General features: G+C 50.8%; 1 protein-coding gene across 2 annotated transcripts in view; it reads left to right on the forward strand.

Annotated features, from left to right (window-relative positions):
- ATCAY (ATCAY kinesin light chain interacting caytaxin) overlaps positions 1-20,208 on the forward strand; it is a 47,661-nt gene that overhangs the window by 868 nt on the left and 26,585 nt on the right. For both annotated transcript variants that reach the window (XM_016934673.3, XM_016934674.3), the window contains exon 2: positions 4,213-4,330. In XM_016934673.3, coding sequence (XP_016790162.2) covers positions 4,254-4,330 — 77 coding nt within the window. In that variant the 5' untranslated portion in view covers positions 4,213-4,253. The remainder of the gene's footprint in view (positions 1-4,212; positions 4,331-20,208) is intronic.

Raw genomic sequence — 20,208 nt, forward strand, 5'->3', positions numbered from 1 at the left:
TGATTTGTTAATAATCAGACATCAGGGCTCAAATGAGCGCTTCACTCCCGTTCCTTGATGTCACTGTCTTCTTTTGGCCGTCCCCAAATGCGAAGCCAGGATCTGAGTGCAGGAGTGTCCGGGGCCCACTGAGGAGGACCCACCCCACCCCATCCTTAGAAGACTGTGGCGTCAACGCCTGTGGCTGCAGCTGGCAGGGGGTGGGGGTCGGGGGCGGGGCTGGTGGGAGTGTTCCTGGGGGCTGAGGTCACACCCAGCTCAGTATAAGGAAGGGAGAGGCGAAGACCCCTTCCTCCGGAGAGCAAATGCGTTTCTACTGCCGAGGAGAACTTACCCTCGCGGGAAGGGCCTGGCTGGCTGCTGCCACCCCCACCCCCCACCCCATAGCATCCAGGAGGGATTTTTTTTTTTTTTTCCATGCTGCGTGTTACTGTCCCTCCTCCAAGCATGAATGACGACATTGAGGACAGAGAATCGAGTGAGAAACGCTCACCCTGTACGGGGGAGGGTCTAGTTTTAGCCGTCCCCTCCCCCCACTTCCTCATCTGGCTGAGGCTGCCTCTGGGTCCTTCCTTGCTAAGCCACAGTCCCCTGTCCCCGATGCAAACCCGATATCTATGCTGGGGGGCTGCAGGTAACCTACTCCACAGAGAGGCAGCCTGGATGCCATGAGAGTTGGGGGCCTTACATGCTTCATGTATTTGGTTTTTTTGAGACAGGGTCTTGCTATCTTGCCCCGGCTGGTCTTGACCTCCTGTGCTCAGGCGATCCTCGCAAAGTGCTGGGATTACACGTGTGAGCCACTGCCCCCAGCCAGATGCTTTATCTTTTATTTTATTTTTTGAAGTAGGGTCTCTGTTGCTCAGGCTGGAAAGCAGTGGCATGATCATAGCTCACTGCAGTCTCGACCTCCTGGGCTCAAGCGATCCTCCAACTTCAGCCTCCTGAATAGCTGGGACTTCAGGCACCAGGCACCCATCACCATGTTTGGTTAATTTTTGTATTTTTTTTTAAGAGATGGGGACTTGCTATGTTGCCCAGGCTGGTCTTGACCTTCCAGGCTCAAGCGATCCTCCTATCTCAGCCTCCCAAAGTGCTGGGGATTACAGGTGTGAGCCACTGCACCAGCCAGATGCCTTATTTTATTTTATTTTATTTTCTGAAATAGAACCTCACTCTGTTGCTCAGGCTGGAATGTGGTGGCACAATCATACCTCACTGCAGCCTCCACCTCCTGGGCTCAGGCAATCCTCCCACCTCAGCCTCCTGAACAGCTATGACTTCAGGCACCCACCAAATTTAATTAATTTTTGTTTTTGTTTTTGCTTTTCGTCGAGATGGCGTCTTGCTATGTTGCCCAGGCTGGTCTTGACCTTCTGGGCTCAATCCTCCCACCTCAGCCTCCTGAATAGCTAAGACCTCAGGCACCCACCATTATGCTTGGTTAGTTTTTGTTTTGTTTTTTTTTTTGAGAGATGGGGTCTTGCTGTGTTGCCCAGGCTGGTCTCGAACCCCTGGTCTCAAGTGATCTGCCCAAAGTGCTGGAATTCCAGGCATGCACCACTGCACCCAGCCCCTAGACGCTTTAAAAAGTGGATCTAGTGACCCGGCACGGTGGCTCACACCTGTAATCCCAGCACTTTGGGAGGCAGGTGGATCATGAGGTCAGGAGTTCGAGACCAGCCTGGCCAATATAGTGAAACCCCATCTCTACTAAAAATACAAAAATTAGCTGGACGTGGTGGCACGCGCCTGTAGTCCAAGCTACTCAAGAGGTGGAGGTTGCAGTGAGCCGAGATCGCACCATTGCACTCTAGCCTGGGGGACAGAGCGAGACTCTGTCTCAAAAAAAAAATGACAACAAAGTGGATCTAGCTACTCGGAAGCTGTTGAGAGACAGACAGAGGTAATGGAAGGACAGAGTGTACAATACTCTATAATGACTGCCGGACACAGGCCTGAAATCCTTTCGCAAACACGGGAATGCACACAGAAATGACTATTGCCTTTAAGACAAGGTTTCTCCACCTTGGATCTATGGATATTTGGGACCCAGTCATTCTTGGTCATGGGCGGCCATCCTGGGCACTGTAAGGTGCTGAGCAGCACCCCTGGCCTGCCCCAGGGGGCACTCCTTCCCCTCAGTTGTGACAAAAGTGCCTCTAGACAATGCCAAGTGTCCCCTTGCAGCAGGGGAGGCAGAATTGTCCACAGGTGCAAAGCACTGGTTTCAAAGCCCAAAACAGATGGGGTTGTTTGAGTCATAAGATGCTGGTATGTTATGTCCAAAAGGTATCTTAGAGGTCATCTCTAATTCAACTCTTTTGTTTACAGAAAGGGAAACTGAGACCCAGAGAGGGAGATGGTCTGAGAGTCTGCCATGCCCCAGAGCAGACCACAACTCAGTCTCACCTGGCAGCTCTGATCCTGGCCCCCACCCAGACTGCTCCCCCCTGCCCTGCCCCTGCCCCCAGTGAGCTCCTCAGAACAAGAAAAACAAAACTGGTGTGGGGGGTGGGTGGCACAGTGGCTCACACCTGTAATCCCAGCGCTCTGGGAGGCTGAGGCAAGAGGATCACCTGAGCCCGAAAGTTCAAGACCAGCCTGGGTGACATACCAAGATCAGAGAAATTAGCCAGGCATGATGGCACACACTCGTGGTCCCAGATACTTGGGAGGCTGAGGCAGGAGGATCGCTTGAGCCCAGGAGTCGGAGGCTGTAGTGAGCTGGGATCACACCACTGCACTCCAGCCTGGGCGACAGAGCAAGACCCCGTCTCTAAATAAATAAATAAATAAATAAAGTGGCATTTTGTGGTAGTAAAGACGAGGGTCTCCTTTCTAACCCCAGTCTCTTTCCACACTGCCTTAGTGAGCCCTGGAGTCAGAAAGTCACTAGGACTTGCTTGAGGGAGGACAGAGAGGCAGGACAGGTGGCCTGGTACATATGGCAGATAGCGATGGGTTAGAGCCTACTGGATTCTCTTTGAACTTGGCATTCCCAGCACGGAAGCTGAAGTATATCAGCCATTCACACTTTAGTATGAATGACTGTTTGGATTTATTGCTTTCTAGTTGAGGTCCAAGGCACAAGAGGGAGGGTAAGTCTATCTGGGTCATGGCTCACCCTGGAGAAGGTAGATTTCGAAGTTTCCAAGGGAGCAGGACTTGTATCTGAAGGCTCAGCCTCTCGCCCACGTTCAAACTCTGAACCCCACTGTGCATCCTAAGCTCTCTGTGCCTCTGTTTTCTCATCTGTGAAACAGGGGAACCTCATGGGACTGGGTGATGGTTCAATAAGAAGTGCTGGCCGGGCACAGTGCTTTACCCTTGTAATCTCAGCGCTTAGGGAGGCCGAGGCAGGAGGATTGCTTGAGCCCAAGAGTTTGAGACCAGCCTGGGCAACATAGCAAGACCCAATCTCTTAAAAAAAGATTTTAAAAAATTACCCAGGCATGATGGTACACACCTGTGGTCACAGCTACTGGTGGGGGGCTGAGGCAGGAGGATTGCTTAAGCCCAGGAGTTCAAGGCTGCCATGAGCTATGATTGTGCCCCTGCACTCCAGCCCGGGCAACAGAGCAAGATCATGTTTTTAAAAAAAAAAAAAAAAAAAAAAACAGCCAAGCTCAGTGGCTCACCCCTGTAATCCCAGCACTTTGGGAGGCTGAGGCGGATAGACCGCTTGAGCTCAGGAGTTTGAGACCAGCCTGGCCAACACAGTGAAACCCCGTCTCTATTAAAAATACAAAAATTAGCCGGGTGTGATGGCTCAAGCCTGTAATCCCAGCACTTTGGGAGGCCAAGGCAGGAGGATCACCTGAGGTCAGGAGTTTGAGACCAGCCTGGCCAACATGGCGAAACCCTGTCTCTACTAAAAATACAAGAATTAACCAGGCATGGTGATGGGTGCCTGTAACCCCAGCTACTTGGGAGGCTGAGGCGGGAGAATCGCTTGAGCCTGGAAGGTGGATGTTGCAGTGAGCTGAGATGGCACCATTGCACTACAGCCTGGGCAACAGAACAAGACTCCGTCTCAAAAAAGAAGAAGAAGAAGGAGAGAGGAGAGAGGAGAGGAGAAAGGAGAGAGGGGGAGGGGAAGGGGGAGGGGGAGACGGAGGGGGAGTGGGAGGGGGAAGAGCTGCATGGGGTAGAGGATTGTCATTAGGATTATTGTCCAGTAAAACCCATTCCTCTGCGGCTTCCTTTCAGGGGTCATCCCTGCTTCAAGCCGGTGCCTCTTCCCAGCTCCCATGGGGACCACCGAAGCCACGCTCCGGATGGAAAACGTGGACGTGAAGGAGGAATGGCAGGACGAAGATCTTCCCAGGTAGGACTTCCACATCCCTGAGTCAACCGTTGGGGGAGCAGGCGTCTCTCCCAGGTGGGACACAGGAGCGGCCCGGGTCTCTAAGTGGGAGCTCACCGTCTCTAAGTGGGAACGGCCCGGGGCTGGCCTGGTTCCATCTCCGCGTCCTCATCTCCCGCACACTCTGGGAGGCCTGAGGCCCTGTGTGCGAGTCTTCTCTGTGGCCTCACAGTGGGGTAGTCCTGGCCAGGCACATAATGGGTATTTGCTCAATGATTTAAGATTCATTTCTGTCTTCCCTGCCCCAAAGCTCCAAAGGAGCCCCCACCCCTACACCATTTTAAGAGTTCTTAACATTCTGGCTGGGCACGGTGGTTCACGCCTGTAATCCCAGCACTTTGGGAGGCCGAGGTGGGCGGATCACTTGAGGTCAGGAGTTCGAGACCAGCCTGGCCAACATGGCAAAACCGCGTCTCTACTAAAACTACAAAAATTAGCTGGGCATGCTGGGCGCAGTGGCTCATGCCTGTAATCCCAGCACTTTGGGAGGCCGAGGCGGGCGGATCATGAGGTCAGCAGATCGAGACTATCCTGGCTAACATGGTGAAACTCCATCTCTACTAAAAATACAAAAATTAGCCGGGTGTGTGGCAGGCGCCTGTAGTCCCAGCTACTCGGGAGGCTGAGGCAGGAGAATGGCGTGAACCCAGGAGGCGGAGCTTGCAGTGAGCCGAGATCGCGCCACTGCACTCCAGCCTGGGCGACAGGTGAGACTCCATCTCAAAAGAAAAAAAAAAAAATAGCTGGGTATGGTGTCATGCGCCTATAATTCCAGCTACTCGGGAGGCTGAGGCACCATGGTGATTTAGCAGCCTTTAGAGACACTTACCTCCCCTAACATGCTGAACTTTTTTTTTTTTTTTTGAGTCTCACTCTGTCCCACAGGCTGGAGTGCAGTGGCACGATCTCAGGTCACTGCAACCTCCAGCTCCTGGGTTCCAGTGATTCTCCTTCCTCATGCCCCCGAGTAGCTTGGATTACAGGCACCCGCCACCACATCTGGCTGATTTTTCTATTTTTAGTAGAGACCGGATTTCACCATGTTGGCCAGGCCAGTCTCGAACTCTGAAAGTGCTTGGATTCCAGGCAAGAGCCACCATGCCCGGCCCCTACGCTGACATTTTGCAGGGACATCTTGTCTACACTCTGTCTCCCCACCACACGGAGCGCCACAAGAGCAGGGGTCTTTGTTTAGCTCATTGCTGTATCCCAACCTAAGGATAGTGCCTGGCATACAGTCGGCGCTTAACAAATATTGGGTGACAGGTGCTGATCACTGGTCAGAATAAGAAATCACAGGGGCTGGGCACGGTGGCTCACGCCTATGATCCCAGCACTTACAGAGGCTCAGGCTGGGGGGATTGATAGAGCTCAAGAGTTCGAAACCAGCCTGGGCAAGATAGTGAGACCCCATTTCTACCAAAAAAAAAAAAATTAGCTGGGCATGGTGGTGTGCACCTGCAGTCTTAGCTACTTGGCAGGCTGAGACAGGAGGATCCCTTGAGCCCAGAAGGTGGAGGTTGCAGCAAGCCATGATTGCAGCCCTGCACTCCAGTCTGGGTGACAGAGCGAGACTCTGTCTCTATTTTATTTTATTTTTTTAATTTTATTTATTTATTTATTTATTTTTGAGACAGAGTGTCGCTCTGTCGCCGAGGCTGGAGTGCAGTGGCGCGATCTTGGCTCACTGCAAGCTCCGCCTCCCGGGTTCACGCCATTCTCCTGCCTCAGCCTCCCGAGTAGCTGGGACTACAGGCACCCGCCACCACACCCGGCTAATTTTTTGTATTTTTAGTAGAGATGGGATTTCACCATGTTAGCCAGGATGGTCTCGATCGTCTGACCTCGTGATCTGCCCACCTCGGCCTCCCAAAGTGCTGGGATTACAGGCGTGAGCCATCGTGCCCTACCACCTGTCTCTATTTAAAAAGAGAGGAAAAAAAAAAGGCCGGTCGCTGTGGCTCAGGTGTGTAATCCCAGCACTTTGGGAGGCCAAGGTGGGCAGATCACACGGTCAGGAATTTGAGACCAGCCTGGCCGACATAGTGAAACCCTGTCTCTACTAAAATTAAAAATAAAAATAAATTAGCTGGGCATGGTGGTGCACGCCTGTAATCCCCAGTACTCGGGAGGCTGAGGCAGGAGAATCACTTGAACCCGGGAGGCAGAGGTTGCAGTGAGCCGAGATGTGCCACCGCACTCCAGCCCGGGTGACAGTGTGAGACTCCGTCTCAAAAAAAAAAAAAAAAAAAACTACATGGAAAGGAAGCTGTGCGAATTTGCTGTTGGGACGTGTGACTCTGATTTGCTGGCTAAAGATAGCTGCTCATCCCTCTTCCCTTTCAGAACCAGGAATTCATCCATCCCCCAAACACAATGCCCAGGGGTCAGTTATAGAAACTATTGGGTGAGGTTCAGTCAAAAAGACCAGGTGTGTTCCGCCTGAAAAAGAGAATTTGAAAAGAATCTCCAGGCCGCGCACAGTGGCTCACGTCTGCAGTCCCAACAGTTTGGGAGGCCGAGGCGGGCAAATCACTTGAGGTCAGGAGTTCGAGGCCAGCCTGGACAACATGGTGAAACCCCATCTCTACTAAAAATACAAAAATTAGTCGGGCGTGGTGGTGGGCACCTGTAATCCCAGCTACTCAGGAGGCTGAGGCAGGAAAACTGCTTGAACTCGGGAGGCAAAGGTTGCAGTGAGCCAAGATCGTGCCACTGTACTCCAGCCTGGGCAGTGGAGTGAGTGAGAGTGTCTCAAAAAAACAGAATCTCCAGTTCCAGGAAAATCTCAATCTGAGAGGGTTCCGGAGGGCAGAACGAGGCCGAAAGAACGAACTTAAAAGAGAATGGGGTTTGAAGGAGATACAGAAGAATGCCTTGAAGTAATCGGTCTCCTTCAAAATGAGTCAGGCTGGTGTGGGAGGCCGAGAGCTTCCTTCCCATTCATGTCCAGGCAGAAGGAAGACTGTTGAAGACGGCATCTTGATATTCAAGAACTTCAGCCCTCTCCCGAATCCAGTCATTGCCAGGCCTCTAAGGCCCATGCACCTGTCTGTGTTTCTTTGCAGCAGGAGGTCCCTGTTCTCAGAATAGCCGAGAATCAGAAAATCACGGCTGGGAGCGGAGGCTGATGTCTGTAATCCCAGCTCTTTGGGAGGCCAAGGCGGGAGGATCGCTTGAGCCCAAGAGTTTGAGATTAGCCTGGGCAACATAGCAAGACCTCGTCTCTTAAAAAAACAAAAAACAAACAAAAACTGGCTGGGCCTAGTGGCTCACACCTATAATCCTAGCACTTTGGGAAGCCAAGGCGGGCAGATCACCTGAGGTCAGGAGTTTGAGACCAGCCTGACCAACATGGAGAAACCCCATCTCTACTAAAAATACAAAATTAGCCGGGCGTGGTGGCCCATGCCTGTAATACCAGCTACTCGGGAAGCTGAGGAAGGAGAATCGCTTGAACGCGGGAGGCGGAGGTTGCAGTGAGCCAAGATCGCACCACTGAACTCCAGCCTGGGCGACAGAGTGAGACTCCGTCTCAAAATAAATAAATAAAAATAAAAAATAAAAAAAAATTAGTCAGGTATGCTGGTGTGCACCTGTAGTTTCAGCTACTCAGGAGGTTGAGGCAGGAGGATTGTTTGGACTTGGGACATCGCAGCAGTGAGCTATGATCACACCACTGCACTCCAGCCTGGACAACAGAGCAAGACTGCATATCTAAGAAAAATAATAATAATTTTAAAATAATGTCATTTCAAGCAGCACAGCATAAACAAAGGCGCATAAGCTTTGGAATCGGACGCCCATGGTTCAAATCCCAATTCCCCAGCAGGTTTGCTCTGCCACCTGGGCTACCTCTTTCGGCATCTCAGTGCCTCTGTTTTCTGATCTGTAAAATAGGACAATAATCTCTCGCGCACCAGGTGGTCGTGAAATTTCGATGAAACAGCCGAGATGGGCTGTGCAAATGGCGAAGGCAGCACAAATAAATAATCATCTCCAGCGTTATTATTATTATTAGCTTAGCTCCCTTTCCCCCTACTGATTTTTTTTATTTCTTTACTTTTCTTTTCTTTTTTTTTTTTTTTGAGACAGAGTCTCGCTCTGTCACCCAGGCTGGGGTGCAGTGGCGCGATCTCAGCTCACTGCAACCTCCACCTCCTGGGTTCCAGTGATTCTCCTGCTTCAGCCTCCCAAGTAGCTGGATTACAGGCATCTGCCACCACGCCCAGCTCATCTTTGTATTTTTAGTAGAGACGAGGTTTCACTGTGTTGGCCAGGCTGGTCTCAAACTCTCAACCTCAGGTGATCTGCCCACCTCCCAAAGTGCTGGGATTACAGGTGTGAGCCTTTGGGCCCAGCTCCACCGATAATTTTTTTTTTTTTTTTTTTTTGCAGACAAAGTCTCACTCTGTCACCTAAGCTGGAGTGCAGTGGCGCGAGTTCGGCTCACTGCAACCTCCACCTCCCGGGTTCAAGCAATTCTCCCACCTCAGCCTCCCGAGTAGCTGGGATTACAGGCACACACCACCACACCCAGCTAATTTTTGTATTTTTGGTAGAGACGGGGTTTCACCATGTTGGCCAGGCTGGTCTCGAACTCCCAACCTCAAGTGATCCGCCTACCTCAGTCTCCCAAAGCGCTGGGATTACAGGCGCAAGCCACCACACCCGGCCTCCACCGATAATTTTAAAAGCTCTCATCTCACCCAAGCCTTCTTGAGACAAAAACCAAGGCCGGGCGCACCTGCAAATGCGAGCTGGAGGCCCTTTCTGGAAGGCGCGAGGCCAGCGGGAGCGGGAGGAGGGTGTTTCTGGTGGATTTCTTACAGCTGCAAGGCTGCTCGCCCACCCGCTGCAGCAGCTTTGTGTTTGCAGGACAGTGGCCTCGCTGTGCCAGCCTGGCCCCCACGAGCTACGCCTTTGCCAACAGGACACTTCCTCCACGAGGCTTCTGTCTTCCTCGTCTCTGGAAGAACCGAGTCGGCTCCTCGGTGCGGGTCCAGCTGCGGCCACACATAATCACCTCTGTCTGCCGCAAAACAGCTCACAATTCTGTTTCTTCCAGCCCAGCCATCCCCTCCCCTGGGGACTGCAGAAGTGGTCTTTGTACTGCCCTTAAGGGTGTCAGACAGAGCCCTGCATGGCCTCTGCCCTTCTAGCACTTTTTTTTTTTTTTTGGAGACAGAGTCTCAGTGTATCACCCAGGCTGGAGTGCAGTGGTGCAATCTCAGCTCACTGCAACCTCCACTTCCTGGTTTCGAGCAATTCTCTTGCCTCAGCCTCCCAAGTAGCTGGGATTACAGGTACGCACCACCATGCCCGGCTCATTTTTGTATTTTCGTTAGAGACAGGGTTTCACCATGTTGGCCAGGCTGGTCTTGAACTCCTAACCTCAAGTGATTCGCCTGCCTCGGCCTCCCAAAGTGCTGGGATTACAGGCGTGAGCCATGCGCCCGGCCTCCTAGCATTTTCCTTCACTCTCACCCTTCTGCAGCCTACTACAGAGCTAGAGCTGAAGGCAGCCCGGAGATTGCTGCCTCAATTTCTCCATTCATTCATTCTGATGCTATGCACCAACTGTATACCAGTCCCTTATAGCCTCACAACCCAATACAAGGTGGCAGCTGGGTTCATGGCACTTCTGACCAGGCCAGGGAGGGAAGGGGAGCTGTGATTCTTGTCTGTGAAGGGTGAGGAGGGATGAGCCGGGGAAGGAAGTGGGGTGTAGGGGCCCCACATTCCAAGCAGAGAGGGCAGCATGTGCAAAGGCCCTGGGCTCAGTGGAAGCAGGTTGAGGGACTGAGGAAGGCTGCGTGGGGAAACCGAGGACTTGGGGGAGGAGCTTACCCAGGGCATCCTAGCCAAGGAGGGTCAGATGCAGGGTGAGCTGCCCCATAGCTCCCTCTACTCTCTTCCCCTCACAGCTGAGTGGCTGCCAGTTTTGTTTGCTTGCTTGTAACTTTTTCTTTGTTTGTTTTGGGTTTTCTGGGGGGTTTTATTTATTTATTTATTTGAGACAGAGTCTCGCTGCAACGCCCAGGCTGGAATGCAATGACGTGACCTCGGCTTGCTGCAACCTCCACTTCCCAAGTTCAAGCAATTCTCCTGCCTCAGCCTCCCAAATAGCTGAGTTTACAGGCGCCCACCACCACGCCCAGCTAATTTTTGTATTTTTAGCAGAGATGGGGTTTCACCATATTGGTCAGGCTGGTCTCGAACTACTGACCTCAAGTGATCCACCCGCCTCAGCTCCCCAAAGTGCTGGGATTACAGGCGTGAGCCACCATGCCCAGCTGCTTGTAACTTTTTAATTTTTTTTTTTTTTCCAGACGGGGTCTTGCTCTGTCACCCAGGCTGGAGTGCAGTGGTGCGATCATAGCTCACTACAGCCTCCACATCCCAGGCTGAGGCGATCCTCCCACTGCAGCCCCCTGAATACCTGGGACCACAGGCATATGCCACCACACCCAGCTATGTTTTATTTTCTGTAGAGACAGGGTCTCACTGTGTTGCCCAGGTTGGTCTCAAACTCCTGGGTTCAAATGATCCTCCCACCTCAGCCTCCCAAAATGCTGGGATTACAGGCATGAGCCACTGCGCCTGGCCTATTTGATATACTTCCAAACTTGGAAAAAAATTACAAGAATGATATAAAGAATATCTGCATACCTTTAGTAGGATTATACAATTGTTAACATTTTGCTCCTTTTATATCAAAGTCAGCCCTCAGGGCTGGGTGCGGTGACTCACATCTGTAATCCCAGCACTTTGGGAGGCCAAGGCAGGTGGATCACCTGAGGTCGGGAGTTCGAGACCAGCCTGGGCCAACATGGTGAAACCCCGTCTCTACTAAAAATACAAAAATCAACTGGGTGTGGTGGCGGGCACCTGTAATCCCAGCTACTGGGGAGGCTGAAGCAGGAGAATTGCTTAAACCCAGGAGGCAGAAGTTGCAATGAGCCGAGATTGTGCCGCCACACTCTAGCCTGAGCAACACAGCAAGACTCTGTCTCCAAAAAAAAAAATTTACCCTCAATTGTACCAATAATGTCCCATGTCCCTATTTAGCTAATGCCCCTGCCCCAAACCCTGGGTCCAAGACCCAATCTGGGACCACTCATTGCATCAGGTTGAGTATACTGGGTTGTGTGTTTACTGGGGCATGTGTCTCACCAGGCACTGGGACTTAAACTTATCTCTTTTGGGGGAACACGATCCAACCCACCTCAGCAGGACGAAGCCACGCTGTGCATCTTGCATGTGGGGGGGACCCCCACTTTTTTTTTTTTTTTTGAGACGGAGACTTGCTCTGTCGCCCAGGCTGGAGTGCAGTAGCACGATCTCAGCTCACTGCAACCTCTGCCTCCTGGGTTCAAGCGACTCTCCTGCCTCAGCCTCCCAAGTAGCTGTAGCTGGGACCACAGGCATGTGCCACCATGCCAGGCTAATTTTAGTATTTTTAGTAGAGACGGGGTTTCACCATGTTGGCCAGGCTGGTCTTGATCGCTTGACCTTATGATCCACCTGCCTCGGCCTCGCAAAGTGCTGGGATTACAGGTGTGAGCCACCATGCCCGGCTAGGATTTCCACTTTTTACCTGGATTGCCCATCAGGGACTTTGAGAGCCGGCTCTGCAGAGGGCTAAGTGGATATATTATACCCCAGGGCCACAGAGGGGATCTCCAAGTCTGGAGAGTCTACGGTTCTCCTGGAGCTTGCGGAAGTAACAGGATCTCACTTGACCTTGGAAACTGTAGCTCCGTGAACAGGCGGGGAGAGCTTGCTCCACCCATGTTCCAGAGCAGTGGGTCTTCCTTCAGGGAGCCTGGAGCCCTGCCACGTCGGCTTCTCCAGTTCTGCATGATCTTAAACCTTTCCTGAACATCCACTGCAACTGGCAGCTCAGCCTCAGGACCTCATCCCAACCCCGAGGCACTGCCTCTCCCTGGCCCTCCCTCCCTCCCTACCCTCCATCCTCCAACCACTCCCTCCTCCCCCACTGCTCTCTCTGCGCCAGGCACCCTGAGTCTGCTTTCTGATCTGCCCTTGAACTTGGCAAGCTTATTCCAGTCCCAGAGCCTGGGCCTCTGCAGTGCCTTCCATCTGGAGTGCTCTTGCCTGGTCTCTGCAGGACGCCAACATCATGCTTAAAAGTCTACACTTAAAAGTCGCTTCCAGCCAGGCACAGTGGCTCACTCCTGTAATCCCAGCGCTTTGGGAGGCCGAGGCGGGAGGATCACTTGAGCCCAGGAGTTCAAGACCAGCCTGCAAGACCCCATCTGCAGAAAAATATAAAAATTAGCTGGGCGGCCGGGCGCGGTGGCTCACGCCTGCAATCCCAGCACTTTGGGAGGCCGAGGCGGGCAGATCACGAGGTCAGGAGATCGAGAACATCCTGGCTAACACGGTGAAACCCCGTCTCTACTAAAAATACAAAAAATCAGCCGGGCGTGGCGGCGTGCGCCTGCAGTCCCAGCTACTTGGGAGGCTGAGGCAGGAGAATGGCGTGAACCCGGGAGGCGGAGCTTGCAGTGACCTGAGATCGCGCCACTGCACTCCAGCCTGGGTGACAGAGTGAGACTCAAAAAAAAAAAAAATTAGCTGGACATAGTAGTGTGTGCTGGTAGTCCCAGCTACTTGAGAGGCTGAGGTAGGAGGATGGCTTGAGCCCAAGAATTTGAGACCAGCCTGGGCAACATGGCGAGACCCTGTGTCTGCAAAAAAAAAAAAAAAAAAAAAAAAAAACTGAAAAAACCTGAAAAATTAACCAGGTGTGGCAGCTCACTCCTGTAATCCCATCACTTTAGGAAGCTGAGGCAGGAGAATTGCTTGAAACGTGAAATTCAAGACCAGCCTAGGCACCATAGTAAGACCCTGTCTCTACAAAAAATTTTATAATTAGCCGGGTGTGGTGGTGCACACCTAGGGTCCCAGCTACTCAGAAGACTGAAAGAGGAGGATCCCTTGAGCCCAGGAATTTGAGGCTGCAGTGAGCTATGATTTCACTACTGTGCTCCAGGCTGGGCAACAGAGCAAGACCCTGTCTCAAAAAAAAAAAAAAAAAAGCTGCCTCCTCAATGAGGCCTTCCCTGACCACCCCACAGATTTTTCTCTCTCTCTCTCCTCTCCTTTATTTCATTCATTTTCTTTGCCGCAAGCATCACTATCTGCCTTGTTCACTTATTTGCTTATTGTCTTCCTTTATATACATGGTCTCAAGCCAGGAATTGCTTTGCACAATCCTGGGAACCACCAAGTCCAAAATCCACAGGGCAGGCTGGAAACTGTCAGGTAAGAGCTAATGCTGCAGTTTTTGTTTTTGTTTTTGTTTTTGAGACGGAGTCTCACTCTGTCGCCAGGCTGGAGTGCAATGGCACGATCTCAGCTCACTGCAACCTCCGCTTCCTGGGTTCAAGCCATTCTCTTGCCTCAGCCTCCTGAGTAGCTGGGGTTACAGGCATGCACCACCACACCCAGCTAATTTTTGTATTTTTAGTAGAGATGGGGTTTCACCACGTTGGCCAGGCTGGTCTCGAACTCCTGACCTCAGGTGATCTGCCCGCCTCGGCCTCCCAAAGTGCTGGGATTACAGGCGTGAGCCACCGCGCCCAGCCCCCATTTTAGTGATGAGGAAAAGAGAGGCTCAGGGAGGAGAAGGCACCACCCAGACTCATAGCGCTGGATGGAGTGGCAGGGCTGGGGGTTGTGCTCAGACTCTCTGAGACTCTCTTAGGCATTCCCACCCTTTCTCCTGCTTTCCTCACTTTCCCAGTATGTGCCGCTGAGATGCTTTCTTTTTTTCTTTTCTTTCTTTCTTTCTTTTTTTTTTTTTTTTGATAGACTCTTGCTCTGTTGTTCAGGCGGGAGTGCAGTGGTGCCAATCACAGCTCACTGCAGCCTCAAACTCCTGGACTCAAACGATCCTCCTGCCTCAGCCTCCTTAGTAGCTGGGATTACAAGTGCATGCCACCATGCCTGGCTATTATGTTGTATTTTTTTGTAGAGATGGGGTCTCACTATGTTGCCCAGGCTAGTCTTGAACTCTTAGGCTCAAGAGATCCTCCCACCTCAGCCTGCTGAGTAGCTGGGATCACAGGCATGAGCCATCATGCTGCGCTGATTTTTAAATTTTTAGTAGTGATGGGGTCTTGCTGTGTGGGCCAGGCTTGTCTTCAACTCTTGGGCTTAAGTGATCCTCCCTCCTCAGCCTCCCAAAGTGCTGTGATTACCGGCATGAGTCCCTGGGCCCAGTCTGAGATGCTTTCTACAGCTTCACATTTCAGCTGCAGCCCAGCAGTGGTCCACCCAGTTCACGGCCGATGTAGAATCTGTGTGGACCATCCAACATTGTGAGGCTGAATCACATCCTTCTTTTTTTTTTTTTTTTTTCTCGAGACAGAGTCTCACTCTGTCACTCAGGCTGGAGTGCAGTGGCACGGTCTCAGCTCACTGCAACCTCCACCTCCCGGGTTCAAGCGATTCTCTTGCCTCAGCCTCCCGAGTAGCTGAGATTACAGGCACGTGCCACCACACCCAGCTAATTTTGTGTTTTTAGTAGAGACGGGGTTTCACCATGTTGGCCAGGCTGGTCTTGAACTCTTGGCCTCAGAAGATCCACCTGCCTCGGCCTCGCAAAGTGCCGGGATTACAGGCATGAGGCCCTGCGCCCGGCCTGAGATGCTTTCTACAGCTTCATATTTCAGCTGCAGCCCAGCAATGGTCCACTCAGTTCACAGCCTACGTAGAGTCTGTGTGGACCATCCAAGGTTATGAGGCTAAATCACATCTTGAGAATCGAAGGCAGTGCCGGCTGCAAAGCGATGGGGCTTTCCTCTGGCGGGAGGAGATGGTGGCTGGACAGGGACCCTGGCTGGGCAAGTGGTTGTTTGTTTGTTTGTTTGTTTTGGGACGGAGTCTCGCTCTGTTGCCCAGGCTGGAGTGCAGTGTCATGATCTTGGCTCACTGCAACCTCCACCTCCCAGGTTCAAGTGATTCTCCTGCCTCAGCCTCCCCAATAGCTGGGATTACAGGCGCCCGCCACCATGCCCGGCTAATTTTTGTGTTTTTATTAGAGACAGGGTTTTGCCATGCTGTCCAGGCTGGTCTCGAACTCCTGACCTCAGATGATCCACCCGCCTCAGCCTCCCAAAGCGCTGGGATTACTGAGGCATGAGCCACCACGCCCAGCCAGAAATCTAGACTTTTTGCATCTCTTCTTTGACAGCAAATGGAAAATGTTTTTAAATGCTATATGGGTGGGACATAACTGGGCTTGGTGCATCAGCCATCAGCCTGCAATTTTGCAGCCCTGGTTTGGGTTAACCTTCTGAATGAGCAGGTCAGTTCATTCTTCAGTCCTTTCTTTGAAGTTTGCTATATATATATATAGCAAAATCTATATCTATATCTATATCTATCTATATCGCCTCGCTCTGTCATCCAGGCTGGAGTGCAGTGGCTCGATCATGGCTCACTGCAGCCTTGACCTCCTGGGCTCAGCTGATCCTCCCACCTTTGCTTCCCAAATAGCTGGGACTACAGGGACATGCCACCATGCCTGGCTTTTTATTTTTTATAGAGATGGAGTCTCACTGTGTTGCCCAGGCTGATCTCAAACTCCTGGGCTCAAGGGATCCTCCCACCTCAGCCTCCCAAAGTGCTGGGATTACAAGCGTGTGCCACCTCATGCCCAGCCAAAGCTTGCTTTTTAAAAAATTGAGGTGAGGCCAAGTACAGTGGCTCACGCATGTAATCTCAGCACTTTGGGAGGCCGAGGCAGGTGGATCTCCTGAGCTCAGGAGTTCGAGACCAGCCTGGCCAACGTGGTGAAACCCCATCTCTACTAAAAACACAAAAATCAGCTGAGCGTGGTGGTGGGCGCCTATAATCACAGCTACTCTGGAGGCTGAGGCACAAGAATCACCTAAACCCGGGAGATGGAGGTTGCAGTGAGCCAAGATTGTGCCACTGCACTCCAGCCTGGGCAAAAGAGTGAAACTCCGTCTCAAAAATTAAATAAGTAAAATAAAATTTAAAAAATATAAAAAATTGAGGTGGAATTCTCATAACATGAATTCATCATTTTAAAGTTCATGATTCAGTGGCAGAGTCCATTCATAATGTTCTGCAACCCCACATCTATCTAATTTGAAGACATTTTCATCACCGTGAGAGGAAATCCTATCTACTAAGTCAGCCCCATTTTCATCCCTCTCCCCCAACCCCGGTGACCACACATCTACTTCCTGTGAGAATTTACGTGTTCTAAACATCTCTTTTTTTTTCTTTTCTTTTCTTTTTTGAGCAGGGTGTCACTCTTTCACCTAGCCTGGAGTGCAGTGGTGCAATCATAGCTCACTGAAGCCTCGACCTCCCAAGTTAGAGCAATCCTCCTGCCTCAGCCTCCTGAGTACTTGGAACTAGACGTGTACCACCACACCCAGCTAATTGTTTTGTATTTTTAGTAGAGACGGGCTTTCGCCATGTTGCCCAGACTGGTCTTGAACTCCTGGGCTCAATGAACCCGCCCGCATCAGCCTTTCAAAGTGCTGGGATTACAGGCATAAGCCACCACACTCAGCCAACATTTCATGTAATTGGAATCACACACTGTGTGGCCTTTTGTGTCTGGCATCTCTCACTGAGCATGATGTCCTCAAGGTGCATCCATGCTGTGGTCTGTGTCAGAGCCCTGTTCCTTTTCAGGGCTAAATAGTATTCCATTGAATGGATATACCACATTTGTTGATCCAGTCAGCTGTTAATGGACTGGTGTTGTTTGTTTGTTTGTTTGTTTTTGAGACAGAGTCTCACTCTGTCCCCAGGCTGGAGTGTAGTGGCGTGATTTCAGCTCACTGCAACTTCCACCTCCCAGGTTCAAGTGATCCTCTTGCCTCAGCCTCCCAAGTAGCTAGGATTATAGGCATGCGCCACCATGTCCAGCTAATTTTTGTATTTTTAGTACAGACAGGGTTTCATCGTGTTGGCCAGGATGGTCTGAATCTCTTGGCCTCATGATGCGCCCTCCTCGGCCTCCCAAAGTGCCAGGATGACAGGCGTGAGCCACCGCGCCTGGCCGTCAATGGACTCTTGAATTGTTTCCACTTTTTGGTTTTTATGAATTATGTTCATTCAAGTATGAGTTTTCGTGTGAACAGATGTTTTCATTTCCTTTGGGAATCCGCTCCATTTTGATCTTTGCCATGAACAGGAGGAGGGTGACATCTGATTCCTCCTTTACCTCCAAGCCCCATAGATGCACTGGAGACGCAGTGGTTACGCAAAAACATTTGATGAATAGAGAAAAGAGAGGGAGGGAAAGGGAGAGGGAAAAAGCATAAATAGATTCCGCCCCAAAAAGGTTAACAGCTCATGCCCTAAGTGGAACAGAAATGAGGGAATAAATCTTTTTTTTTTTTTTTTTTTTGAGAGAGAGTCTCACTTTGTTGCCCAGGCTGGAGTGCAATGGCACGATCTCGGCTCACCGCAACCTCCGCCTGCACGGTTCAAGTGATTCTCCTGCCTCAGCCTCCCCAGTAGCTGAGACTGCAAGCACACACCACCACGCCCGGATAATTTTTGTATTTTTTAGTAGAGACTGGGTTTCACCATTTTGGCCAGGCTAGTCTTGAACTCCTGACCTCAGGTGATCCGCCCGCCTCGGCCTCCCTAAGTGCCAGGATTACAGGCACGAGCCACCACGCCCGGCCAATAAATCATTTTTTTTAAAGGAAAGGAACATGCATTCCACCGCCCTTCCATCTAAACAGCTTGCCTTGCAGCTGAACCAGGAATGCTGAGTTACAGAGACGAATTAAGCTGTAGCCTGGCTTTCCTGAGTCAGCACGCCCTGCCGCTAGGACCTCTGGCAGCCCCTTGCAAAATGTTCTGCCCGGAATGGAATATTTCCCAGGGTAGCCAAGGAGCCAGTGCTCCTGAGTCAAACTCGGGCAGCACGGGCTGCGGCTTCAAGAAGTGATCCGGGGCCGGGTGCGGTGGCTCGTGCTGTAATCCCAGCATTTCTGTCTCAAAAAGAAAGAAAAAGTTGCAAAGTTAGTACAGAGAATTCCTGTAGACTGGGCACCTAGTTTCTCCCATAATTAACATCTTATATTAGCTGTGTATATTTTATATTTGTCACAATTGATGAATCAATATTGATACTATTGGTTATTGATAATCAACATTGATCAATAACAATATTGATCAATATTGGTTATTAGTTACCAAAGTCCATGCTTTTTTAGATTTTCAAAGTTTTTCCTAATGCCCTCTTTTTTTTTTCTTTTCTCTCTCTTTTTTTTTTTTAAGAGACAGGGTCTCATTCTGTCATCCAGGCTGGAGTGCAGTGGTGCCATCATACCTCACTGCAGCCTCCACCTCCCAGGCTCAAGCAGTCCTCCCACCTCAGCCTCCAGAGTAGCTGGGACTACAGGCGCCACCACATCCAGCTAATCTTTGTATTTTTTGTAGAGACAGAGTTACGCCATGTTGCCCAGGCTGGCCTAATGTCCTTTTCCCTCTGCCCCACAACCCCATCCAGGATCCCAGATGACATTTAGTTATCACATCTCCTGACACTCCTCTGGACTGTGGCAGTCTCCCTGTCTTTCTTGTTTTGATGCCCTTGATAGTTTTGTTTGTTTGTTTGTTTTGAGACGGAGTCTCACTCTGTCACCCAGGCTGGAGAGCAGTGGCACGATCTCGGCTCACTGCAACCTCCGCCTCCCGGGTTCAAGCGATTCTCCTGCCTCAGCCTCCTGATAGCTGGGATTACAGGTGTCCTCCACCATGCCTGCCCAATTTTTGTATTTTTAGTAGAGATGGCGTTTCACCATGTTGTCCAGGCTGGTCTCGAATTCCTGAGCTCAAGTGATCCTCCTGCCTCAGCCTCCCAAAGTGCTGGGATTATAGGCGTGAGCTGCTGCGCCCGGCCCATCCTGTATTTTTTGGAATGACATCACTATACACAGCCTACACAGAGTTATCCTTCATCTTCTTTTTTTTTTTTTTTTTTTTTTGAGACAGAGTCTCGCTCTGTGGCCCAGGCTGGAGTGCAGTGGCACGATCTCGGCTCACTGCAAGCTCCGCCTCCCGGGTTCACGCCATTCTCCTGCCTCAGCCTCCCAAGTAGCTGGGACTACAGGCACCTGCCACCACACCCCGCTATTTTTTTTGTATTTTTAGTAGAGACGGGGTTTCACCATGTTAGCCAGGATGGTCTTGATCTCCTGACCTCGTGATCCGCACGCCTCGGCCTCCCAAAGTGCTGGGATTACAGGCGTGAGCCACCGCGCCCGGCCTATCCTTCATCTTCTTGAGGGCAGACCTGTACATAAACTATTTCCAATTCTTCTGCACAAGAAATGTGTCTCTTCTCTCCTGTTTATTTGTTCAGTGACTTATTTATATCCGTATGGACTCATAGACATTTATTTTACATCTTGGGTTATAATTCAATATTTCATTATTTATTTGGTTGCACAAACTGTTCCAGCATTGACATAGAGATCTCTTCTGGTTGACTCAGGTTTTTGTGGGGGTTTTTATCTATTTATTTATTTTTAATACTTTTTGCTGCATTTGAGAGTCAACAACTCATCAGAGACCAAATCCCGCAGGGTCGCCCTAGAGAGAATTCAACTTATTAACTTATTTCAAAGTTTTTGAAGTCATGTGATGCTGGGGAAAAACCTTCATTCTCCTCAAGCCGTGCAAAAATCTCCAAAAGGCTTAATATAAATTTGATGATCTAAAAGAAGCCCTTCAGACCTGATGCGTTATAATTTTCTTCCTCTGCTAAAGAAAAAACATGCTGGGCGGGCGCGGTGGCTCAT

This window comes from Pan troglodytes, chromosome 20 (assembly GCF_028858775.2).
Source record: "Pan troglodytes isolate AG18354 chromosome 20, NHGRI_mPanTro3-v2.0_pri, whole genome shotgun sequence".
Taxonomy (NCBI): domain Eukaryota; kingdom Metazoa; phylum Chordata; class Mammalia; order Primates; family Hominidae; genus Pan; species Pan troglodytes.